The sequence below is a fragment of the Gracilinanus agilis genome, chromosome 1 (assembly GCF_016433145.1).
Source record: "Gracilinanus agilis isolate LMUSP501 chromosome 1, AgileGrace, whole genome shotgun sequence".
Classification (NCBI taxonomy): domain Eukaryota; kingdom Metazoa; phylum Chordata; class Mammalia; order Didelphimorphia; family Didelphidae; genus Gracilinanus; species Gracilinanus agilis.
Window position 1 is genome coordinate 493,945,298 of NC_058130.1, and position 24,489 is coordinate 493,969,786.

A 24,489-nucleotide genomic window follows, 5' to 3' on the forward strand; every position below is an offset into this window, starting at 1 on the left:
TTAAAGTTTATTGCCCAGTACATAATATGTTACAGTGAGGACTTTTTTGCAAAATGTTTTTACTTAACATGCCACTTGAGCCCACCCTTATTTAGAATCCTGGGCAAATAAAATATACAGGGAAACTAATGGGAAATATCCCCAAAGTGGAAGAATCAAGGCTGATGGCCAGATTTTCTAATTCTTTAGGTAGTGTTTCAGCTTTGTGAAGATAGAAAAAAATGGATTGAAGGGGATGGAGGAGCCATAGGGTTTGGGGGTTCTAACTAAGTTGGTGGCTGGTACATTTTAAAAGAATCAACCTAACTGGTAGCTGCGTGTTGGTTGAATTACAAGTGCTGGCTGAACATTTTGGGCATGTAGAAATTTTGAGGACAGGTTTTCATCTGAAGTGGGAGTTGTCTGGATAATACTTGCCATTAAATATCTAGTATTTACTACAGGCTAAGTCCTGTGGTAAATGCTAGAGAACAAAGCAAAGTGCAAGGCCTGTCCTCAAGTTTATAATCTAAAGGGAAGAAAACAAATGGGGATGAAAGGTCCCTGTTAGACTAAGGAAGGGGCAAGGTGGGAAATAAGTATTGGCTAAGTTTTTGTCCTTAAGTCAGAATGGCCTTGAGTAGAAGGTACTGGCCAATGATCAAATGGGAAGTGTTCTGGTTTTGCAGTTGACCTAGGATAGAACTCTGGCTCTGCCACTTAGAACCTTACATATTTGCCCTTGTGCAAGTACCTTATGGACATCTTAAAAGTCTTTAAAATTCTAAATCGACAAAAAGGAGCAGGTTTTAGAAGGATCAATGAAATTTAGATACTACTGCTCATCTTAGAATCCCTCTTGTCAAAGTTCAAAGCTGCCATTTCTTTCCTGCTCCATCTCCCAACTGCTGATGGCTGCACAGTGAGAATTATTTTGTATTTGCTTTATAAGTGCTATTTCTCAGATTGTAAAATGTATAATATTTGGACAGTTTTGGTTTTGTCTGTCTACAGTGCCTGGCACATAGTAGGTGCTTAGTAAACTCATGCATAGTGAGTCATAGTAAAACTATCTTAATGGCAAAGAAGCATGAGATGATTCTGTTATTTGTAGAGGTGAGGAGTAAGTGCTCAGAAGTTTATAAAGAACAGACCATGTGAAGAGATCCCACTTAGGGGACTGGAGTAAAAATGTCCAAGAAACTGTCCCATTCAAGGTCATAGACCAAAAGAGTTTCAGGGATGGTATTGTTTACAGTGATAATGCTGAGGAGTCTGACATGAAGGGGAAAGATTATTGGCTTTATTGGTATGGGTTATTATCGTTTAACCAGTTAATGAGAACGGTTGAGGGCTCAAAAGTCAGTCCAAAGACCTTGGAGAACACATCCAACTCATTAAGAGCACAAAACATTCCCAACATCCATCCCTGACCTAACTCCAGGATTCTTATAAATGGGGCAATATAGATTTTACAGTTTTCACTTTGGGTTCTCAGTTCCCTACGTGGATATTCTTATGGAAGGAGAGCCGCCTTGACCCATTTTTTGGGGGGCGTTTCTCACCTTGAAGTCGAACGCCAAACCTAATACAATCTGGCCCATGAGCCAGGACCTGTTCCAGCAGTAGGAGCCATCAGTCCAGCACACGGGAATATTCGTAAACTCCGGAAAGAAGTCTCGGGGAGCTGGTTGGCTCTGGTCCGCCTTTTGGAGCCTCCCCCAGAAGCCGCCTTTCATTGGTTCCAGAGCCTAAAGTTGCTTTGCTGGCCCTCCGGTCCCGCCTTCCCGCCCCCGCCCGCGCAGTAGGCTTGGTGTGCGCGCCGACGGGGCGTGCCGGACACCTAGCAACGCGCGGGCTGTGTGGGGGTGGGGAGGAGGCGCGGCAGGTGGGGGCGCCTGCCCACGGAACCGCCACCTGCGGGCGGGGGCCGCAGTCTCCTCCCCCGCCGGGGTCGGCTCTTGCGCAGCTGGGGGTGAGAGAAGACACTCCGGGCCCCGGGAGGCCTCTCGGCCCTTCCCATGGGGCCCCGGGCCGCCGGACGGGGGGCATACCCGTCTTGGGGGAGGCGAACGTGACCGTGTGCGCAGCGCTGGTGACGGGGACCAGGCTGCCCAGCAGAGCCACGCACCCCGGGCCAGCGGGCGACAGCGCTGGGTTAAGAAGGAGCGACCCCTCCCAGTGGATCTGCGGGGACGGGGAAGGGGACGGGGACGGTGAGGGCGGGGCCAGGGTGGAAAGGGAGGAGCGAGAGAGGGCGGGGCCAGGGAGGGTGAAGGGCCAGCTCGAGTTCGAACCCCGCGGGGCCGGGGTTTCCTTGGCGCAGGTCTTACTCTCAGCCACCTTGCCCCTTTAGCCCTGGTTTATTTACGGAAGAGGAACCCGAGGTGGGCTGCGCTTCGCTGTAAGGATTGGAAGGTGGATCTCCTCATTTCAAATTCAGTGATGGAGGAGCTGGAATAGAAGGAGAGGCCGGGGTGTATCACATACGTTTTATTTTCTCTTCTCCCAGTCGCCTTGGTTTCTGCAGAGGTGTAGACACACTTCTGGGGAGGGAGCCCCCACGTGGTTTCTCCCCACTGCTTCCCTACAGGTCGAAGCTCGTAGAGGGGAGCACACCCCCTTAAGTGAAGTGTGAATACTTGTGATCCAGCCAGCACTTTTCCCCTTTCACTAACTTGTACCTTCATCTCAGATTCAGGGCGAGGGAAGGAGACCCTGGAGAAGGGGAAGCCTTTAAGACTGACGTAGCTTTTAGATGCTTTATTGACATCTTAATGACCTGTGTTTGGTAAAGAGTGGACAGAGGAGTATATTAAATTGGAAACAAGAATAACTAGAACTTGAAGTGGAGACTCTCAGATGGTTTGCTAGAGATTCTACATTGCCTTATATTTAAACTTCAAGGATCACAAAGGTTTTTTTCATAACAACCCTGTGATATGGGTAGTACAAGGGAGTAGCCAGTATATTAGAAGTGCAGTTCCAACACAGGTCTCCTCAGTTAAAAGTTGAGCATATTGTTCTTGTCACACTATCTTTCGGAAAAGAGAATGCACAAAGGAAAGGAAACTCTTAAGTTCTGCTGCTTAGATAAGATAAATGAACCGTTGGAAGGTCTAGGGAAACAATGATGAGAGTTTAATATTGACAATTTTAGTGGGCTTGGAGTAGAAGGTATTAAAGGGGAGGAAGCAGGCTAGCAAAGTCAGGTGAATAGCAGATCTATAAACAAAGAGGAGAAATACGCAAATCCATCTCAGGGCCAAATAAAGTAAAAATGTTTCTGGATGGAGGATTGAAGAACATTTTGGATAAACTAACTTAAGAAAATCAGAACTTCTGGGAAGGTAATGGACTATTTGATTTCAACAGTTTCCTGTTTTCCTTGTCCAGCTCTTGCTTTTATCTCATTTTTAAATTGCTAATTTATATTGTCATTAAATGTATGTCCCATTTATAAAGGCTTGGGTGCTAAAGGATTGGATACTTTTTTCCTTCAATAGGGGTCACCCTTCCCATTGAATCAATTGTATAATGTTGGTTTTGCTTTTTTGGTAGAGGAACAGATGTAAAAATGTGTCCCCTGTTTTGCAACTTTTAAAAGATGGCAAATCCTGTTTTGTAAAAGCCAAATATTGATTGGGGCACAAAGAATTTAAACATAGAAATCTTAGAATATTTGAACTAGAAGGAATCTTAGAATCATCTTGTCCAACCATCTTATTTGAATGAAGAGGAAACTGAGAGGTTCATAAAGGTGTGAAATGATTTGCTTAGGTTCACATATTCAAGTATTTGAAGTGCCATCAGGTGAGAGAGGAATTAAGCTTTTTTTCTTTATCCTCAGAGAGCAGAATGGGGAACAGCAGGTGGAAAATTAGACAAGGAGGCAGATTTGGGCTTGGTGTAAAGAAAAACTAACAATTACAATTATTTTAGAGTGGAATGTGTTTCTGTGACAAGGTGGTAGGATCTCCCTTCATTAAGGGTACAGGGAATTCTTTTTCAAATATGCATTGGACTGGATAGTCACCAAATTCTGTCCCAAGTTTTGAAGTTATGTAATCTCAGTAATTTGTCTGGATTGGTTCCAGAGGCCAGGGCTAGGAGTAAGGGATAGAAGTTACAGAGGGATTGATTTAAGCTTGATTTGAGGAAAAATTTTGTGACAATTAGACGTGTTCAGAAGTATAGGTTGCTTCAAGGGGAGAATAGGTTCCCCCCTCACTGGAAGGGAGCTCTTGTTTGAGATACTTAGGATTCCTTGTCTAGCCATGATTGTTAACTTAGCTGGAATGAAATTATCAAACATGAACAAGAATGCCCAGCCAATGATTAATGTTGAACACAGAATTTTTGTCTTGGCCCCTGTAAATAGAAAAATTATAATTTTATGCCTTTGGGAAATTTTAATTATATTTTTACATTCCAGAATCATATACATCAGAATTAAATTACTTGCTGTCCTCATGCAGTCTAAAAAGGTGAGCATGGTATATTGGGCTTTATTAAATACTGCATTGTTGAATAACTTTATATTTATAAAATTATTTCTTTCTACCTTATACTTTGAATAAATACTTATACTCTGTTTATATTCTCAATGTTTTTCACATATCAGAAGGAACTTAAAGTCAGAGGATTTTTCCTTTTCATTTAATTACATAATTATAGTATATATGACCAAGATTCCTTTTTCTCCTCAAGTGAAGGGAAAAATCTTAATTCTAGGTTCAAACTGTTCAGATTCTAAACTGAGATTGTTAGCCAGAGTTCAAATAGTGGTAGATATGCTATCATGCTGCCAGCATTTTAGCTGTGTGCTATATAGTACTATAGTGGAAAGGACAAGAGTATGGATATCTGGCTTCTGGCCCTGGCTCAGCAAATAAGTGGATATGAGAGCTACCACAAAATCATTCAACATATCCAGTCATCGTTTTTTTTTAACTTTCAAATATTATAATAAATCCTATCATTTGTTTTTGCTAATGTAGATTGGGAGTAAATGTGGTATAGAGAAAAAACCTACTGGATTTGGAGTCAGAAGACATGGTTCACATACTTATGCGATCTTGGGCCAGCCACTTGGCCTTCTCTGGTTTTTACTTTCCTCTTCTGTAAAATGAGGACATTAGACCATTTTAGGAGGTCCCTTCCCTCTCTAATTCAATGATTCTGTGACTCACTGGGCTAAAAGGGATTAAAATACTTATTGTTTATTCCCCACTCCCACCATATCCTCTTGAACATACTATTGCCATCATCTTGGAATAGGCTTTTCTTCTTTGAAGTTCAAACAGCCCAATTATAACACCCTCTCCCCATCTTTGTTGTTTACATCTACTGATCTCAGGTCATTCTTTTAACTTTCTCATTGACATGAACAGCTATAGCTCACAATCTTCCTCAGTACCCCAAGTCCATGCTGCCTTCCTCAGAAGCAAATTAATAACTTTCTAACACCCTAGTAACACAATTCCTCAAAGTTCTTAACTCCAGGGACAACTTATTCCCATCTTGAGTGATCTCACTGATAGCAGTCACACTTAAAATTAAGTGACCTCATAATCTTATCAATTATATGAACTTCCAAGATAGTATCTTAGAAATTTCTACTTTCTGCCTGCAACTTCCCATCTTTCCATTTTTTCCCTACCCTTTCATTCATACTAAGACATTGTCACTTGCATAATAATCTCTGGTTTCTTGACTCACTCCTATCCTGCCCCTCTATCCCTATGTTTGCCTTCTCATTCTGACAACTCTTGTGTCTCTAGAGCCACTTTCATTAGCTCTTATTAATATGAATCCTTTACTTTTGTCTTTCCCAAACTCTTATTTTATCCCCTATAACAATGTCCTAAACCTTTTTCTTTTTCAAGCTTACTCCCAGATTTGAAACAGATGGCCTAACTTCTCACTTGTTTAAGAAGATCAAGATTATTTTAGTTATTTTTTCAAACCCTTACATTCCATCTTAGAATCAATATTATGTAGGCCAAAGAGCAGTAAGGGCTAGGCAATCCTCATTGCCCAGGGTCACACAATTAGGAAGTGCCAGAGGCCAGATTTGAACCTAGGTTTTCCTGATTCCCAACCTGGCAGTCTTCCCCTATGCTACCCAGCTGCCTCTCAAGCTCTCTTTTTTACATAGCTGCTAGGTCTGATTAAGAAGCCTCAGGGATTATCTACTTAGGTTCTAGGAAAAAATTCCTCTTCACATAGGACTTCAAGCAGTCCTTCCAGGCTATTTACAACACATTCTTTTCCCTTATACATTCTTCTTCCCAACCAAAGTAACCCTCTTACATTTTATATAATATTTCTTCTCCTGCCTCTATAGCTTTTTACAGACTGTGATCATAATGCTTTCACTTCTTACCTGACTCTTGGACTCCCTGGCTTCCTACAAGGCATAGCTCAAGTACCCCTTACTATATCAGGCCTTTATTGCTGATCCCAGTTATTAGTACTTTCCCTCTGCCACCTTGTATTTACTTTGGATATATTTTGCATGTACTATCTCAATCTTTGGGTATGTTCAAAAATATACATGTCTATATCTAGTACAGTTATGCAAACTCATTGAAGGCTACAACTATTTCTATCTTGCTTTTGTATCTTTGGCACTTTGCATAAAGAATATGCTTAATAAATATTTATGGAATTGGATCAAATGGAATTTTAGCATCTGCACCAATAATATTCTTTCCTTTTGGGTACCACCTCCTTTCCTTTAGGTTTCTTCTTTTACCAGTCATTTTTATCTTTATTCACCATTCTTCCATCTTTCATTTTCTCCATTCCACTTTTGATTCTGATTTCTGTGACCTTCTGCCTCATTTCAAAGTAGTTTTAATAGGTATTTTAACACATAGAAGAGTGCTCATATCTATACATAGTATATGCTCATATGCATATACAATATAAGGGAACAGAGAGGGTGGTTTTAATCACACTTTTACCTTCTCTATGGGTACTTTCCCTTGGTATAGCAAAGAGAACTTTTGAAAAGTTGTCAAAATATGTATTCATTATTTAATGCATCAATGGGTCACATTAGATGGATAGTAAAGTATATAGTACACAAAATAATTTAGATAGTAAACTGTAAAATCTGGACTTCTTTATGGGAAAGCCTAGGAATGAATATTCCAATAAAAAGACTATCAATTGGAGTGGATCCATTTTAAGTAAGCAAATAATTCCTTTTTGGAATTTTAATCTTTTCAAAAATGAAAATTTGCCTTCTCAGTAAATCAGGCAACCCTACCAGAACAGTGTATTCATTTAGTGTTGAGTCTTTCATTTGATTATTTTGAATACCATTTAACATGCAGAGTTGATATTTTATTGTTTAGTGTTAAATAGACAAAAGTCTTTCTTTTCCCTAGATTTGACCTTTTCTTTTAGCATGATACCCTTTGATTTATTTAAATATGCTTCTCATAATCCTATAATTACAATTTAAATGTTTAAATACATTTTCACATTATCTGGGAGACAGGATTGTTAGAGAAATGACAAGATATCACTTTATAGACCTGTTGGCTTGGGCCAGTTAGTACTGTGTTCCATAGTACTATGGTGTGCATAGTCTACCACTCATTTGGCATTTGTGATACTATTTTGTAGTATTTTCATTCATAGATAGATATCTCAGCTCTCTTCTAAATTTCAAGGTCTAGTCCTATACTTCTTTGTTCTGTAGAGCTGAGTATTATAAAAATAGTAATCACAACAGCAATAAATATTATTGGTTAACATTTTAAAGTACTTTACATATATTGAGTCATCTTCACAATGACCCTGAAACTTTCATTATCCCCTTTTATAGATGGGGAAACTGAGGCACAGAGTGGTTAAATTACTTGACTAGGGTCATACAGCTAGTAAGTGTCTGGGATAAGATTTGAACTTAGAATTTCTTGTTCTAAAATTCTTGAAGTCCTGTGTTCCACCACAGCTCTACCTAGCTGCCAAGGAACCTTTGCCTCTAGTAAGTAGGTGGTCAGAAGGTATGTATTAATTGATTGGTTTATCTATACAGGAAAGACAGATGGAATTTACAGCAGTATAATGTTAGAGATTCTCAAAGGTGAGTAAACTATTTCTTGACCTGTCATTTGTAATTAAATTTTCCAGTCAATTGGGACACTATCTAGAATGTTACTTCTCTATTATATAAAATGGCATTCCACTGTCGGATGATTCATATTGGAAATACTCTTATCTGAAACATCTGGCAGTCAAAGTATTTCTACAGCTGAGGATGGTTGCCTCAGCACTTCACTTGTTTCTATAGACCCCACCTCCTTATTAGAACTTAACTCACTTTTTAAGGTGCACTCGCAAATGGAGCATGATAGTAAACCTTCATTAAGCATCCTCACAGTTCCCACCCTCAGGGAGCTCCCAATCTGGTGAGCGCTCACCACATAAAACTGACATTTATATACCTCTGGAAGATTTGCAAAGCACTCATAACTTTGCGAAGTAGATGCTATTATTGTCACCATTTTATAGAAGAGGAAAGTGAGGTTAAGTGATTTGCACAGGTCTCACAGTTTATATATCCATAGGCATGTGTATATTGACATCTGAAATGGAGTTTGATAGCTCTACAGCTAGGTGGCTCAGTGGATAGAGTGCCAGACCTGGAGTCAGGAAGACCTATGTTCAAATTTGATCTCGAATGCTTACTAGCTGTGTGATCTTGGGCAAGTCACTTAACCTTGTTTGCTTTCGTTTCCTCAGTGTAAAATGAGCTGGAGAAGAAAACAACAAGCCACTCTAGTATCTTTGTCAAGAAAACCCCAAATGGGGTTGCAAAGAGTTGGAGACAACTGGAACAATTAAACAATAACAACAAACGTGTATATTCTCTATTTTTATTTATCTGCTACTAAATTGGAATTTGAACTCATATTTTCCTAATGCTGTGCATTATAGCACACTCCCTTTCTAAGTCATGCTTTTAAACTTATTTCCCATATTTTTACATTCTTAACAAGTGGTAATGAACTTTTTTTTAACAGACCAAAATTTTAGGAAAACATTTTATAATGTAAGTTGAACAAAGACAGATGACTCATTAAAGATATATGCATATATACATACAAATATATGCTATATTATTACATATGTATCTCAAAGAAAGTGAGCATATTTAGTAATTGATTCTTTGACCTTTAGAAGTAAATCTCAGTGCTTTTGATTTAAGCCAGTTTGACTAGCCTTTATGTCTATCAACAACAAAGCAAAAACAAGTAAAAACATCAAATTAAACACTAATTTAAATCAGACATTAACATAAGAAAAAAATGGTTCAAACTTCCACATATTTTATATATATTATTTCTAAAGATTTACTACATACATGTAGCAAAAATAATTATCTGTAGAGATGGTCTCCTTTTTGCAAATAGGTATGTATATTATCTGTGCATTATATGGTTGGAAGTAGGAATTGCCATATGTAGGTTCCTACGACTGCAAAAGTAGTAGTTTCTAGTTTCTAGAAATGCAAAAGCAGAACATTGTTTGCAAAGAACAAAAAGAAAACAATATAGTTTCAGTACTGCTAATTAAACAAAAAATTGAAAATTTTGGTTTTCTTCATCTTGGTTATTGGTGCTTGAAGTAAATAAAGTTTTATTAGAAGGTAGATAGGGATATTTGTGGAGGTTTGTAACTTCCAAAGGCTTTAAGCATTTATGATATTTGCTCTTTGATGGATCTAATTTCACTTAAAAATATGTGCTTTTTAAAAGATAAGCATATGCTATATTTCATATGATTACTTCAGAGCTTTAAAAGCCATGATTTTGTCTGTGCAGGTATTTCCTCCACAGACAAATCTCAACTTTCGTAATAATCTTTGAGAGTTTTTATAGTCAGTATAGATTAAGGCTTTCTCCAACCTGGTAGGAAGGACCTTTCAGTTTGGGTTTACCCAAGATAGCCCTTGATGAGCCAGGATCGCCTTCATATAATAGTGAAGGATCAGAATGATCCTTTTAATGAGAGTTACATTTAAGGTTGTTTTGGGACCTACAAAAGGGCTAAGAAGGAAAGGGATTACTTGGAGGTAACTGGCAGGAAAAGGGGAAAAAGGAAGCAGGATTTTTAGAGTGCTTATAGAGAAATTACCTTTCTTAGAGTAAATTGGCTGTGAGTGCTGCAAGAAAAAAGGAAAACTGATTATTTACAAAATCCTTTAGGAGATTGTTGATCAAGGGCTGTAGGCCAAGTAATTCCCCAGGCACCAGGTGTCACTGTTGGCCTAAAACCTCCACAGTCTGGTGTCAACCTCCCTATCTAATCTACTTCATAGTCCTCCTCCTTAAGGCCATCATAGCTGAAATGGTCAAAATACTTGTCTAAAACTGATTCCTGGAGAGGTTAGCTAAACTACTTAATGGCTCTCAAAAGTAGGAAATGTCAGATCCGGGATATTCTTAGTCCTCTGGCATCACATCTTTCCATTATACCATGCTTTCTTATCTTTTAGCTGAACAGCATAACTTTTGGTCCTTGTTTTGCCTTCTTTCACTTTTTTTAAACCCTTAACTTCCATCTTAAAATTGCTACTATGTCTTGGTTCAAAGGCAGAAATGTGGTAAGGGCTAGGCATTTGAGGGTTAAGTGACTTGCTCATGGTCCTATAGCTATAGAAAGTGTCTGAGGACACTTTTGAACCAAGGTCCTCTTGTCTCTAGGCCTGACTTTCTATCCACTGAGCCACTGAGCTGCTCTGCCCTCTTGCTCATATTACTTTATGTACCTAAAATGAATTCCACACTGTCCTTATTGCTTTTGAAACCCCATTCTTCAAGGCCTAATTCAAAAGCTCTGTTCTCCTTGATCACTTTCCTAACCTTCCTGTTCATCTATTTTCCACTACTTATTTTTAGTTTCTTGTCATAAATCTTTATTTGAGTAATATTCATTCTAGTTTGTCCATTCCCACAAAAGTATTTGAAAAGTCTCTGTCAAAGTTTGTATAGTATTAATGGTGTTTGTTTGTGATCTAGAATGCCACTTAATGATCAATTTCCCAATGTGCAAAATTGGAGAACTGGAAGGTGACCATTGTATTGTAGGATTCCATCTCTTTCCCCCCCCCCCCCCCCCAGGCTTAAAAGCTCTTTGAACTTGTAGTCTTCATTCAGTTATAAGCAAGTACCACAGAGCAGACAGCAGCATTGGATAGTTATCCCCTTAAAATTTAGGTGGAAAAAAATCAGGCTATTTTTTGTCCTGGCTTTGAAAGACAGGTTCCTCTTTTCTCCTAAGATATCATTGTCTTTCAACTTTTGTCTTTCCCTCCCTTTAAATTTGGGAATTGAGATGGAAAGAATCTTAGCACTTTTGATTCAAGGACTTTCCATAAACAAGAATTTTCATAGTGGTTTGATGGAGATTACTATCAAAAATGAAGATATTGGGGCAGCTGGGTAGCTCAGTGGATTGAGAGCCATGCCTAGAGACGGGAGGTCCTAGGTTCAAATCCGGCCTCAGACACTTCCCAGCTGTGTGACCCTGGGCAAGTCACTTGACCCCCATTGCCTACCCTTACCACTCTTCCACCTATAAGTCAATTCACAGAAGTTAAGGGTTTAAAATAAAAAAAAATCATTGTAAAAAAAAAAAATGAAGATATTTTTATTTTCTTTACATTCCATTTAATGATTCTGTTACTCCTCAGTAAGATATTAAAGGTTTCTTTTGATCCTGTTTTTTTAATGTCAATTCTTACATTAACCTGAATAATTTTCCATTAACATACCAGTGTATTTTAATGTGTTCACTCTCTGGACATGAACTAATGGTTTTCAGTTTTCTTAGTACTATCAGAAATGCAAATTTAGACTACTCTATTTTAAAGCCTTATGATTGAAAGGTTTTAATGATTTATTAAGATTTTATTTCTTTCCTTAAAAATTCTGCCCCAAACAGAGTGAGTAGTCTTGTTCAGATCACTGTTGAATCACTTATTTTTGTAGGAGTTAATTTATTAGTAAAAATAAAGGAGTCAGTATATTCATTTCAGGCATTCATTCTAAGGCAGCATGTGTGCTTTTTTTTTTTTTTCCCCTGAGGAGCCGAGGATATTAAGTCTGATATGATCATTCTTATCCTCTATTTTGAACTTTCACAATGAATGGAACAGCTCCATCCTCTGAAACAGGACTCATTGAAGTCAATCAATAAAGTTCCTTGTTTGAGGTCTTGATTCTTGGTTAGAAAAAGAGTTTAAGTAGTTCAAGTTACCCCAAGTGTGAATGCTGTTCCTAGTTTGAGTATTATATTAAAACACATATTGGACATAAAGTGATATTTAAAGTATGGATCTTTAGTAATATTTTTGAGCTATTTTTTTCTCCTATTATTGTAGCTAAATTCATTTGCTTCTCTAAATTATTTGACTCTAAATAAAAAAAATGAGATTATATCTCTCTCTTGTCTTTAAAGAGGGTGATAGACTATGGATGTGAAACTGCATATACTAACTCAGTTGATGTATTGGGTAGTTTTACAGAACTTTTGATCTCTTATCTGACAAAAATAGAATTTCAGGGCAGTTTTCTTTAGTAATTTCATAAAAGATGATGTCTAAGCTCTTTTGTTCAGTCATGGCTTTTAGGTAGTCCAAAAATTCTTAGATTTCTCTCTCCTGGATTTATTTTCCAGGTCATTTGTTTTTCCAGTGAGATATTTCACATTTTCTTGTATTTTTCATTCTTTCGACTTTGATTGTTTCTTGATGTCTCATGAAGTTATTAGCTTCCACTTGTCCAGTTCTAATTTTTAAAACATTATTTTCTTGAGTGAACTTTTGTACTTCCTTTTCCATTTGGTCAATTCTACTTTTAAAGAGTTCTTTTTCTCAGTGAATTTGTGTACTTCTTTTTCCACATGGCCAGTTCTGCCTTTTAAAGAGTTCTTTTCTTCAGTGAATTTTTGAATATATTTTTTCCATTTGGTGAAGCCTATTTTTCCAGAAGTTCCTCTTTTTTAGTGAATTTTTTGCCTCTTTTACCAATTGTCTTATTGTATTTTTAAGATATTATTTTCTTCAATATTTTTTGCCTTCTTTATCAAACTATTGACTCTTTTTATGATTTTCCTATATATTCTCATTTCTTTTCCCAATTTTTCTTTTCTTTACTTCTCTTATTTGATTTTTTAAATCTCATTTAAGCTCCTCTACTAATTTTTGGGAGGCTTGAGACCAATTCATACTTTTCTTGGAGGTTTTGGGTGCAGCAGTATTGACTATTGTCTCCTTCTGAATTGTGTTCTGGTCTTCTGTGTCACCAAAATAATCTATGTTGAATTTTGTGGTTTTTTTGGGTTTGTTTGCTCATTCTCCTGCATTTTTCTTTTGTCTTAAACTTTAAAAACTGTTTAAGTCTGACTCTATTCCTGTGGTGAAGGGAACACTGACCAAGCATCAGTTTCTTTGTACAGCTGCCTTCAGAAGTAGCTCTGGGGATCTCTAGGTTTTCAGTTCTTCCAAGGTGGTATGATCTAAGGAGAGATGTGCTTAATATTCTCTCAGCTGGTGCTCTGGTCTGTGAGCAACCACAGTCATTCTTTTCCACTTTGGAACTGTGTCCAGGATTCTCTGCTCTCCTTTGGCCACAAGTGCTGGTGTGTGCTTATGCTTCTTCTCTCTCTGAGACCAGGACTGTGACCTGGATGTGGTCATGGGAAACACAAGTCTTACACCCAGAGCCAGCAAAGGGACCTTCTTCTGAGCAGTTGTCTGACCATCCTCACTCCCTATCTTTGGGTGGGAGCTCCAAAAGCCTTGACTACTGCTTCAGCTGCTCCCAAGGCCTGCTGCCACGGTGGAGCCTACATTGGTAGGCTGCTTTGGGCTCTACTTCCACTCTGGTGCACTAGATCTCTTGTGCAGGCTTTCTAAGTTGGGCTGAACATTATTTCACCTGTCTTTTTGTGGCTCATGCTGCTCTAGAATTCATTTTGAGGTGTTACATCATAATTGTTTAGAGAGTAAGTTGGTAGAGATTAAGTGGGTCTGTGTACCATCTTGTTCCCACCCTTCTTCCTTTTTAGATTTTCAAAACAACTTTGAAAGACTCTAGAATTCTGATGATATGATAAATCAGAATCTCAAAAGAAAGAAGGTTGAAACATGCCAACTATTGACAGGTCATGAACTTAAAGTACAGAGACACTTCTTCCAAAGTGTTACAAACTTCTGACCTCTTCTCCCTAGATCTCCAGCTCCTGAATGGAATTCTACCATTTGTAAGAAGGACTTGCCATTAAAGTCACATTCAAGATGTGACACCATTGGATGGTTTCATTTTGTTTTCTATTGACTGCCCAAAGAATTTGGAGTATCTTTAATCTATCTGAAAAATAAATCTTAGGGCAGTTAGGTGGCATAGTGAAAGTGAGTGAGGCCTGGAGATGGGAGGTCCTACGTTCAATTCTGGCCTCAGACACTACCTAGCTGTGTGACCCTGGGCAAGTCACTTAATCCTAAATAACCCCTTGCTACTCTTTTGCCTTGAGACTAATAACTAGTTTTGATTCTAAGACAGAAAGTAAAGGTTTAAAAAATATGCAGAAAATTTGGTGGGTCATTTCCTTTAGTTCCCTTTATTTTTTCAATGGTATTCTACAATGCTACAATGATCTTTAGCCTAGAGTCTGAAATATGTAAATTCTCCCCACCTCCAATCTGCCTCACTAGATGCTGCCAAAATTTGAGAATATTTAAGCACTTATCCCTCTGTTCAACTTTAGAAGCCTGATCTGTCAGCACCAAGTCTGTGTTTTATACATACAAGCCCATATAGCTAGTATCATGAGAAGGATCTCCCAGGCAGAGGGGAGGTTTAAACTAAAGAATTACAGAATTGAAAGAGATGTCAGTATCCATCTAGCCTGACCCATATCCGAAAAGAAATTCCTAATCAAACATACATGACAAATAGTCCCCCAAGTCTCTGCTTAAATACCTCCAAGGAGTGACAACCTATCATTTCTTAAGTCTGTCAAGTCCACTTTTGGATAACTAATTGCTACCAAGTTCTTCTTACCAGTAGGCATGATATTAATCATAGTTTATACACACATATTTGTTATTGTTCAGTTGTTTATGTCATACCCAACTCTTTGTGACCCCATTTGGGGTTTTCTTGGCAAAGATACTGGAGTGCCTCACCATTTCCTTCTCCAGCTCATTTTGCAGATGAGGAAACTGAAGCAGATAGAGTTAGGCAACTTGACACATCTAATGAGTGCCCAAGACTATATTGGAATTCAGGTAGTCAAGTCTTTCAAACTTTAGACTAGACACTTGTCTTCTGTGCTACCTAGCTGCCTGCCTGGAACATAGTAGGTGCTTAATAAAGATTTGCTGATTTAGGGACATTCCTAGAAGCGTGGCAAAAATTTATTAGCTGAGACACCACAAAACAAAACAAAAAAGTCTCCAAGCCAAAACAAAATAGGTTTATTGAGAAAGGGCCAGTCTCACAATAAAGCTGGGCACTGGTTAGCAACCAAAGATCCAGAGCCTTGTGAGTGGCCTCCTTATATACTAAAAAACTTATACTAGAAATATAATAAATTTTTCAGATATGATTATAGTTCCCTGAGAATCTAGATATTTCTATAGTTCCTCAGGAATCCAGTAAAATCAGGTAGCATGGGTGTGTTTGTACCACAGCTTTACATAATAGAGCAAAGGGAGAAGTGACTGAAAACTTTATGCCTATTGTGTGATTCTTCTTAGAAATGATTCTTTCAGAATTAAGTGATTCCTTTTTTTTAGAAATATTTAATACTTACAATCAAATACTTACTTAGTTCCTACAAGACTGAACTAAAAAAGTGCTTCTATGATTAAGAGACAGAAAATACTTCAAATAGAATTATATCTTGATTAGTTTTAGAAAAATCTAAGCTCTATGGTCACAAAATAATTAAATTAGGAAAAACTGTTGATATTGATATAATCATGAGAGAGTAAGAGATTTCATGTTCACAGAAGTTTGAAGATCATAGAGTGATAGCTAGAAAGACTTTAGTAGCTGTCTAATCCAACTGCCTCATTTTATAGTTAAGGAAAGTGAGTGCTAGAAAACGTAAGTAGCTTTTGTAAGGACATAATTTAGGAAAAAGAATATATTTGTAGATAGTAATCCTATCCTAAGGTCATTGAATTCACCTCCAAAATTCTCTGAGATCAAAGAAGCTACAGATTGGTTCACAGGTACTATAGAGAATTCTCTGATCACAAGGCCAATAAGTTGATAATGGTTCCTTGAACTTGTAATGAGTGAGCAGAGGTTGTAAAAATTATACTTGACAATAAGTACAGATCAAGAAAGGATTCAGGGTTGGGGTGGGAAAGCAGTGAGATTGATTCCTAAGAAGCACTGTGTAGACAGCTCTCTCTCATTGGCAGAGTTTCCTCACTTATAACCCTGATTCTGTACCTTCATTATAAGATTAGGCTTGATGGAAGCAGGTAGGTGGCTTAATGGATAGAGAGCCAGGTCAAGAGACAGGGGGTCCTAGGTTCAAATCTGGTCTCAGATTATTTCCTATCAATATGACCCTGGGCAAGTCACTTAACTCCAAATTGCCTAGCCCTTACCACTCTTCTGCCTTGGAACCAAAACTGAGTACTGATTCTAAGATAGAAAGTAAAGGCTTAAAAAAAATGATTAGGTCTGGTTGTCTGGAGACCACCATGACAGTTTCTCCTTAAGAGAGGCTCTAAATTTACAGAGCATACTCACAAAAAATTACTGACAATAATGTATTTTGAAGGTCTGTAATAGCTGAATCCCCCAAATGATATTTTGTCAACCATCAAATTGTTTTCTCCCTCATGTGAGATCCTAAGAATCAATGACAGCAGACTTGTAACAAATCCTTCAGAAGCTGGAGAAAACTGTGACTTTGGGGAATTTTTATAATATTTAGATAATGTATAATATTATCTTATTTGATCCTCATAATAACCCATGAAGGAGATGCTACTATTATACCCACTTTACAGTTAAGGAAACTGAGGTAGGCAGAAGTAAAATAATTTATCCAGGGTTATACCGTGGCTAAACAATAAGAGGCAAGATTCAAACCCAGGTCATCCTAATTCCACGTCCTTTATTCACTGTATCACTTAGTTTGACTGCCAGGTGGCATAGTAGATAGAGTGCTGGGACTAAGGACTAATCAGGAAGCCTCATTTTTTTTAGTTCAAATCTAGTCTCTGACACTTCTAAGTGGTGTGACCCTGGGCAAGTTACTTAACCCTTTTGCTTTAGTTTCCTCATCTGTAATATGAGCTGGAGAAGGAAATGGCAAGCTACCCCAGTAACTCTGCCAAGTAACTTTTCCAAATGGGGTCGCAAGAAATTGGATATGACTAAAATAACAGAACATTAGCAACCACTTTGCTTCCTCAAATTTTCTTCTACACAAACTTCTACCAATTGTTTCTAGTTCTCCCCTCTGTAGCCAGACAGAACTAGTGTAATACCTATTGCACACAACCCCTTCCACAAAGCAGCTAATTGCTACCGTGGGGAGGAACATTGGACTTAGATTCAGCAAGACCTGAGTTCACATCTTGTCCCAGTTCCTTGCTGTGTGATCCAGGGAAAGATCATTTTAACTTTTCTATGCAACTTGACCACAAGACCACATCTAATGTTCACAACTTTTCTTGTTTATGGATTTGTGTGTTTTAATGTGACAATGATCTACAAAGAAAAAGTCACATTAAGATTATTGTTTGACATTGGGGCAAATGAAATCTTGTATTTTTGAAATTTAGAGTTATCTTAAGAACTTTGTACATTCAAACTAAGTTAATAAAACATCTTTCCTTTTCTTTGTGGTACTGTGGGCACCTTCACTAAACATAATTCTATTTTACCTGATGAGCGCATTTCAAGTTCTTTTATGGCAGTTTTAAAGGAAATCACCACACATTTCTCATTAGGTACTACCTGGGATTTTAACCAGTAAATTAGACCACTTTCCTCAATATTAACATGGTTTATTAATGGAGGCATGCAATATATTTAGCAAAAGATAGGTCCTTCATGTCCGCTTCTTAAATGAAAGACACTCTGTAAGTCCTGACCCTCTCTTTTATAGGGAAGCATGTCTTTTTTCCTGCAGGCTACACAAATCAATACATTTTAAGACCAGGAGTAATGGGGACAAAGGGAAATACTATCCAAGATAATTTGGAATGAGAGAGAGAGAAAGCTTACACCTATATTGGTTAGAACTGGGGGAAGTACCCAGGCAGATGATTGAAAGAAGAAAGATTGAATTCCAGACTTAGTAGGTAGCTTGTATGAATATGGAGAATTAGGAGTTTGGATGATTTTGAGGAATAGCAGTAAAAGTTTTTCTCCAATCTGATTGAAATGGAGAATATGTAAAATGTGTAATGAGTAATGTGAAATTAAGGCTGGAAGGTGAAGTCAGATTATAAAGGACTTTAGATGGGAGGCTAAAAAGATTACATTTTATCCTATAGGCAATAGGCAGTTTTTGTATGTAAAAATAACATGGTTAGGCTTGCGCATTTTGAAGATTATTTTGGCAACTATGTGGAAGGCAAATTATAGAGGGAAAAGACTGAAAGGAAACAGGGACTTCAATTTAGAGATTAATGCAGTAGTCTAGTTGAGAGTTGATAGGGGCCTGAAATAGGGTGATAGCAGGGTGAGCATAGGAAAATGGAAGAGATGCTATGGATATAGAATCTTGAAAACCAATTGAATGTTAGAAGTGAGGGAGAAGGAAAAGTCAAAGATAATTCAAGGTTTTGAGCTTAGGTGACTGGAAGTATACCATTTCCCTTAATATAAACACCTTAAGTTAGGAGAGGAAGGCAAGTTGAAAGGAAATGATGAGTTTCATTTTGAATCTATTGTGTTTAAAATGCTAGTAGGACATTTAGGTCCACATGCAATTGAAGATGTGTGACTACCATTTGTTAAAGAATAGTGCTGTATCTATTGATTTGAGACTTATCTCTAATATTTGAAACCATAAAATTGGTTGAGATCAGCAAGTGCTGAAAGGGAATAATAGTCCAGGAAAGAACCTTGTTGGGGGCAGGGTGGGGGTGGTGGGGAGGTAGTATCTACATTTGGAGAATGGGAGAAAGATGTTAAGCCAAGACTAAAACCAAGATAATTCAAATAATTGAAACCAATAGGGAGCAGTTTCAAGGATAAATTGATAAATATTTATGTGCCAGGCATTGACTATGTTAAGTGCTGGGGATACATAAAGAGATTAAAGACAGCCCCTGCCATCAAGGATCTTGAGATGTAAAGGGGAGAGGAAACAACATGCAAACAAATATATATATATAGCAAGCTATATACAGTATAAATAGGAAATAATTAACAGAGGGAAAGCACTGGAATTAGGAGGAGTTGAGAAAGACTTACTTTTAGAAGGTGGAATTTAAATTGGGACTTAAAGAAAGTCAGGAGTTTTAGTAGTTGGAGTGAAGGACAGAAAACATTCTAAGTATGGGGAAGGCCAGAGAAAATGCCTGGAGCCAAGAGATGGCATATCTTGTCTGTGGAACAACCAAAAAGTCTAGTGTTCCTGGATCAAAGAGTACTTGTTGGAGGGGATAAGGTGTAAGAAGACTGGAAAGACATTTAGTGTTTGATCCTGGAGGTAACAGGAAGCTATTGGAGTTTGTACTTTAGGAAAATCGCTTTATTGGCTAAAGGGAGGATGGATTAGAATGGGGAGATACTTGAAGTAGGCAGACTCAACAGCAGGCTATTGCAATAACCCAGGCATATAGTCATGAGTGTCTGCACTAGAGTGATAGCAGTATCAGAAGAGAGAAGGAGGCATGTAGAAGAGATGAGGCAAAGGTAGCTTATACATGGGGGGGTGAAAGATAGTGAGGAGTCCAGGATGAATCCCAGATTTTGAACCTGAGGGGTCAGGAGGTGTTGCAGTAATACAGTAGTAATAGGGAAGGTGGGTGTTGGTTAGGGGTGGAAAGGTTTAGGAGGGAAAATAAGTTCCATTTTGGACATTTTGAGTTTAAAATGTACACTGGACATCTAGTTCAAGGTGTCTGAAAGGCAGCTAGAGAGATGAGAGTGGAAGTCAGCAGAGTGTTTGGGGCAGGAAAGGTCCATTTGAGAACCATCAGCATAAAGATGGTCATGAAATCCCTGGGAGCTGGTGAGGTCAACAAGTGAAGTAGTATCAAGGGAGAAAAGAGGGCCCCAGGGAAAGACAGTGCTAGGAGAAAGTGGGGAGAGGAAGGGTGAGAGGGTCAATGCTTCAGCAAAGTCATAGAAGTTGGGAGTTATCTCAGGGCAAAGGTGACATCAGAAATATAGCATCCAGAATTTTAACCAATAGATAAAAGATCATTTCCTACATATAACATAGTTAATTAATAGGAGCATGTGATATATTAATAATGGATGATCAGTAACTTGTGCCTTTGCAGGGGGGATAGGGAAAGGAAGATGCTCAGGGAAGTCTGACTCAGGTCTTTTAAAGGGAGGTGTGACCTGATAGTACCTCATTTGGACCTCCCCTGGTGGCCTATGGGTAGATATTTTGATGAGGAGGTGGGCTTACATCTCAGCCCCTTCCTTGTTGTTTCTGTCATAGCTTCACTGTAGTGGGACTGATTTACCCTTTTCTGGCACTTAAGAAATGGCAAACAATACACAGAGTAGAGGTTCCTGCCTACCTAAATGTCCTAGAGATGACTACCATACTTAGCTGGGGCCCACCCCCCACTCCACCCCTAGAATACCATTCCCCTCCCACACACATCCTGGGTATGCCCTACCTGCCTACTTCCCCCGCACAGGGGAGGGAGAAAGCACTCCCATTGGGCTGCTTGGGAGGAGGGTGGAAATGAGGAATGTCCTCAGTGAGTGTAGAAAGGGGGAGGGGAGTGGCCCAAGCACTCTGCTCCCCTCCAGCTCTGCTGCCTGTGAGCTGCCCACCTTACCCTCTATGTGCTCCCATTGGCTGCTGGGCAAAGGGGTGGGTGAGGTGGAAAAAATGTCATCAGGTATGGTGGAGAGGGGGAGGGGAGCAGCTCTGCCTGAGTCCTTTTGTCATTCTAGTAATGAACTCTGTGGGAGGGAGGGGGAGGGTGACCTGTGTCCACAGAGAGCACTCTGCATGCCATCTTTGGTACCTGTGCCATAGGTCTGCCATTATTGCCCTAGAGGGTTGGAGACTGAGGGAATAAATGAATTCATAGAAATATTGGTAATAATACTATCTAACATTAATTTCCTCAGAAACTGAATTGCAAGACCTTAAGGAATAAATAGGTGTTGATGAAGTAAGTTGAAACTATTCTTTCTAGTAGTCTGTCAGTAAAATGAAGAATAGAACAGGGTAGTGATTTAGGGAGAAGGGGACCTGAGCATGGTTGTAAGGCCACAAGGTTCATATTGATAGGGTCAGACTGAAATAAAGACAGAAAGAGACAGAGTCCAGTCCCATTTTATCACCTGAATTAACCCTTCACACTTTTGTGCCTGGAAGAATCTATACCAGCCTCTGCCAATTATAGGAAACAGTACATACAATCCATCAAGGGAGGTCCAACTGCCATAGACCCTTGGAGAATCTTTAAATATGGAGGACCACATATGACTTTTGCACAGAGATATACTCAACAAAGCTGTTAAAATTTGCCTAAAGGATCCATACCTTTCTTCTATGTGCTAAGCTCCATGACCTTCCAAATGTTGTCACCAGATTCCAACTTTATATCCTATTGCTTCATTTCTAACTTTTGCTGAAATATTCAGACAAGCCTTTTGTGTTGTCTTGCTTGGACTCTGTTGAAAATTTACTGTTTATCTCTTCATTGTATGGACCTGCTCTTTTTTTCTTTCACATGATGAACTTATTATTGACATTTTCCTATTGATTGCTTTGATACCCATAAAACCTGACCTTTCTTTTGGCCCATTGTGAGGTAACACACTCTATTTGACTGAGCTTCTTGAAAATAGAGACTTTCTTTTGCTTATCTTTGTACCCTTCCCCGCCCCCTCCCCCCCAGCTCTTAACACTATGTCTGACACATACTAGCCATTTAATAAATATTAATTGACTACCCCAGGGCTATACCTCTTTTGCCCAGCCAAACCACAAATGATAGCGATTCCTGATTGCTCCTGGGCAGGACAAAGGTGAAAAGGATTGAAAAAAAATTCACTATACATTTTAGGTATATTCCTAAAGTTCTTCTGCTTTAAAATTTAAAAAAATCCATATGCAAACAAATTTTTCTTTTAAACTTAGATTGGTATTTATTCTTCCATTTGAAGCAGAAATTAGAAAAAAATCATAAAACTCTTGCATTTCCCCTTTATTTTGTGTTTCACATTAGGAACTTATCTTCATTTTCAAAAGAACATAATAAAATGCCAGTACTCACTCATGAAAACAGATATTTAACTTCAAGAGTCACCAAAAGTTCACTTGATGGTTGTTTTATCTTTGAAAATAGCTGGAAAAAAGCAGTTCATGAAACACAAAAAATGAAAAAAGGTAATGCTTCTTTATTATTTTTATGCTTCAGAAGAAATAGTAACATCTTGAATTTACAAAGTGAATTTTTAAAACAATATAAGTGTCTGATATAAAGACATTTTATTATTTTTTTAAACCCTTACCTTCTGTCTAAAATCTGTACTACATATTGGTTCCAAGGCAGAGCCATAAGGGCTAAGCCAGTGATGGTGATCCTATGGTACAGGTGCCAAAGATGGGTGGCTCATAGGCAGCAGAGCTGGAGGGGAGCAGAATACTCAGGCTACTCCCCTCCCCCTCTCTATACTTGCTGAGGTCATTCCTCACTTCCTCTGCCCTTCCACCCAGCAGCCCAATGGGAGTACTTTCTCCCTCCCCTGTGGGGTAAGAAAGGAGCAGAATTTGACACTCCATCTCTAAAAGGGCTGCCATCACTGGGCTAGGCAATTGAGGTTAAATGACTTGTCGGGAGTCACATAGCTAGGAAGTGCCTGAGGCCAGATTCGAATATAGGACCTCCTGTCTCTACACCTGGCTCTCAATCCATTGAATCTTTTTATAATTAATGCTATGGTATTCTGGTAAGGCTATAATTTATAGGGAAAAACGAGGTAAATAGAGGTTATGTAAATGATTGCTCAGTGTGTCTATGGAAGAACCAAAATAGAAACTTCTTTTCTCTAGTGTATAATACTATTCGTAATCTACATTTTAGATAAAGAAGAGAAAAAGATCTGGCTAAAGAAAAAGCCTTGAAGAATGCCTGGGAGGCTGAGATAGGAGGGTGTACCTGGGAGCTAGAGGAAGAACTGGAATTACTGAAGGAAATGGTGCTGGAGATAGAGATGAGGAGTGAGAATATTTCAGGTGTGGAGGGTAGCCAGTTAAATGGCATAGAGTCAGGAAATGAAGTATTGTGTATAAAGAAGAGCAAGAAAACCCCTTTCTCTAAATGAGAGTATGTGAATGGGAGTCAAGTGTGGAGGTACAAAGTGGCCAAGGTTGTGAAGAGCTTTAAAAGCTCTAAAAATTAAAAAAAAAAAGATTTTATATTTGATTCTAGAGGAAATAGGGAACTACTAGCGTTTTTTGAGCAGTGAAGTAACATGGCCACATTTGTGCTTTAGGAAGATCAGTGGCACAGCTGAGTGAAGGAGGGATTCTGTAGAATAGGGGAAAGCTTGAGTCAGGTAGACCAAAGGATAAGATGAGCTCATGCATTAGGGGGAGTCACATGAGAGAAGGGGGTGTATATGATATTTTGAAAGAAGTATCAGTCAAATTTGGCAACTGTCTAGATGGGGTGGTAGAATGAAAGAACGAGTAGTACCGATGACACCTCGGTTGTAAGTTTGGGAGGATGTTAGAGCTCTTGACAATAATAGGGAAATTAAGAAGAAGGGAGGTGGGGAAAGATAATTAACTCAGTTTTGAATAATTTGAATTTAAGCTGTCTGTGAAACAGACAGTTCTAAAGGTCTGATAGACAATGGAGGTGCAAGACCAGAAGTCATGAGAGAAATTAGGGCTACATGGACAGATTTTAGTCATATGTATAAAGAAACCATGGTGGCTAATGAAATCTAGAAGAGGACCCAAGAGAGAGCCTTGGAGAATCCCCATGGTTACCCAGTCTGACTTGCATGAAGATCCAGCAAAGGAGACTGAGAACAAATGATCAAACAGGTCAGATGGAAGGAGAACGAGAAGAGAACAATGCCACAGAAACCTAGAAAAGATAGTGTTGAGGAGAGTGTGATCTACAGTGAAAAAGACTACAGAGCAGTCAAGAATGATAAGGATTGGGGAAAATTCATCCCATTTGGAAATTAAGAGCTCACTTAATAACTTAAGAGGAAGTAATTTCCCTTGAATGATGAAGTCAGAAGTCAGATTGAAAGTTAAGAAGAGAATGAGAAAAGAAAG

The 24,489-nt window shown here is 38.6% G+C and overlaps 1 protein-coding gene across 1 annotated transcript; it reads left to right on the forward strand.

The window, feature by feature from the left end:
- The first annotated feature begins 609 nt into the window (after positions 1-609).
- Positions 610-23,319, forward strand: C1H8orf89 (chromosome 1 C8orf89 homolog). The gene is made up of 6 exons (XM_044682498.1): positions 610-626; positions 1,705-2,195; positions 4,415-4,466; positions 8,036-8,083; positions 22,421-22,581; positions 23,279-23,319. The coding sequence occupies exons 1-6, from the start codon at positions 610-612 to the stop codon at positions 23,317-23,319; spliced, it is 810 nt and encodes a 269-aa protein (XP_044538433.1).
- The last annotated feature ends 1,170 nt before the right edge of the window (positions 23,320-24,489 follow it).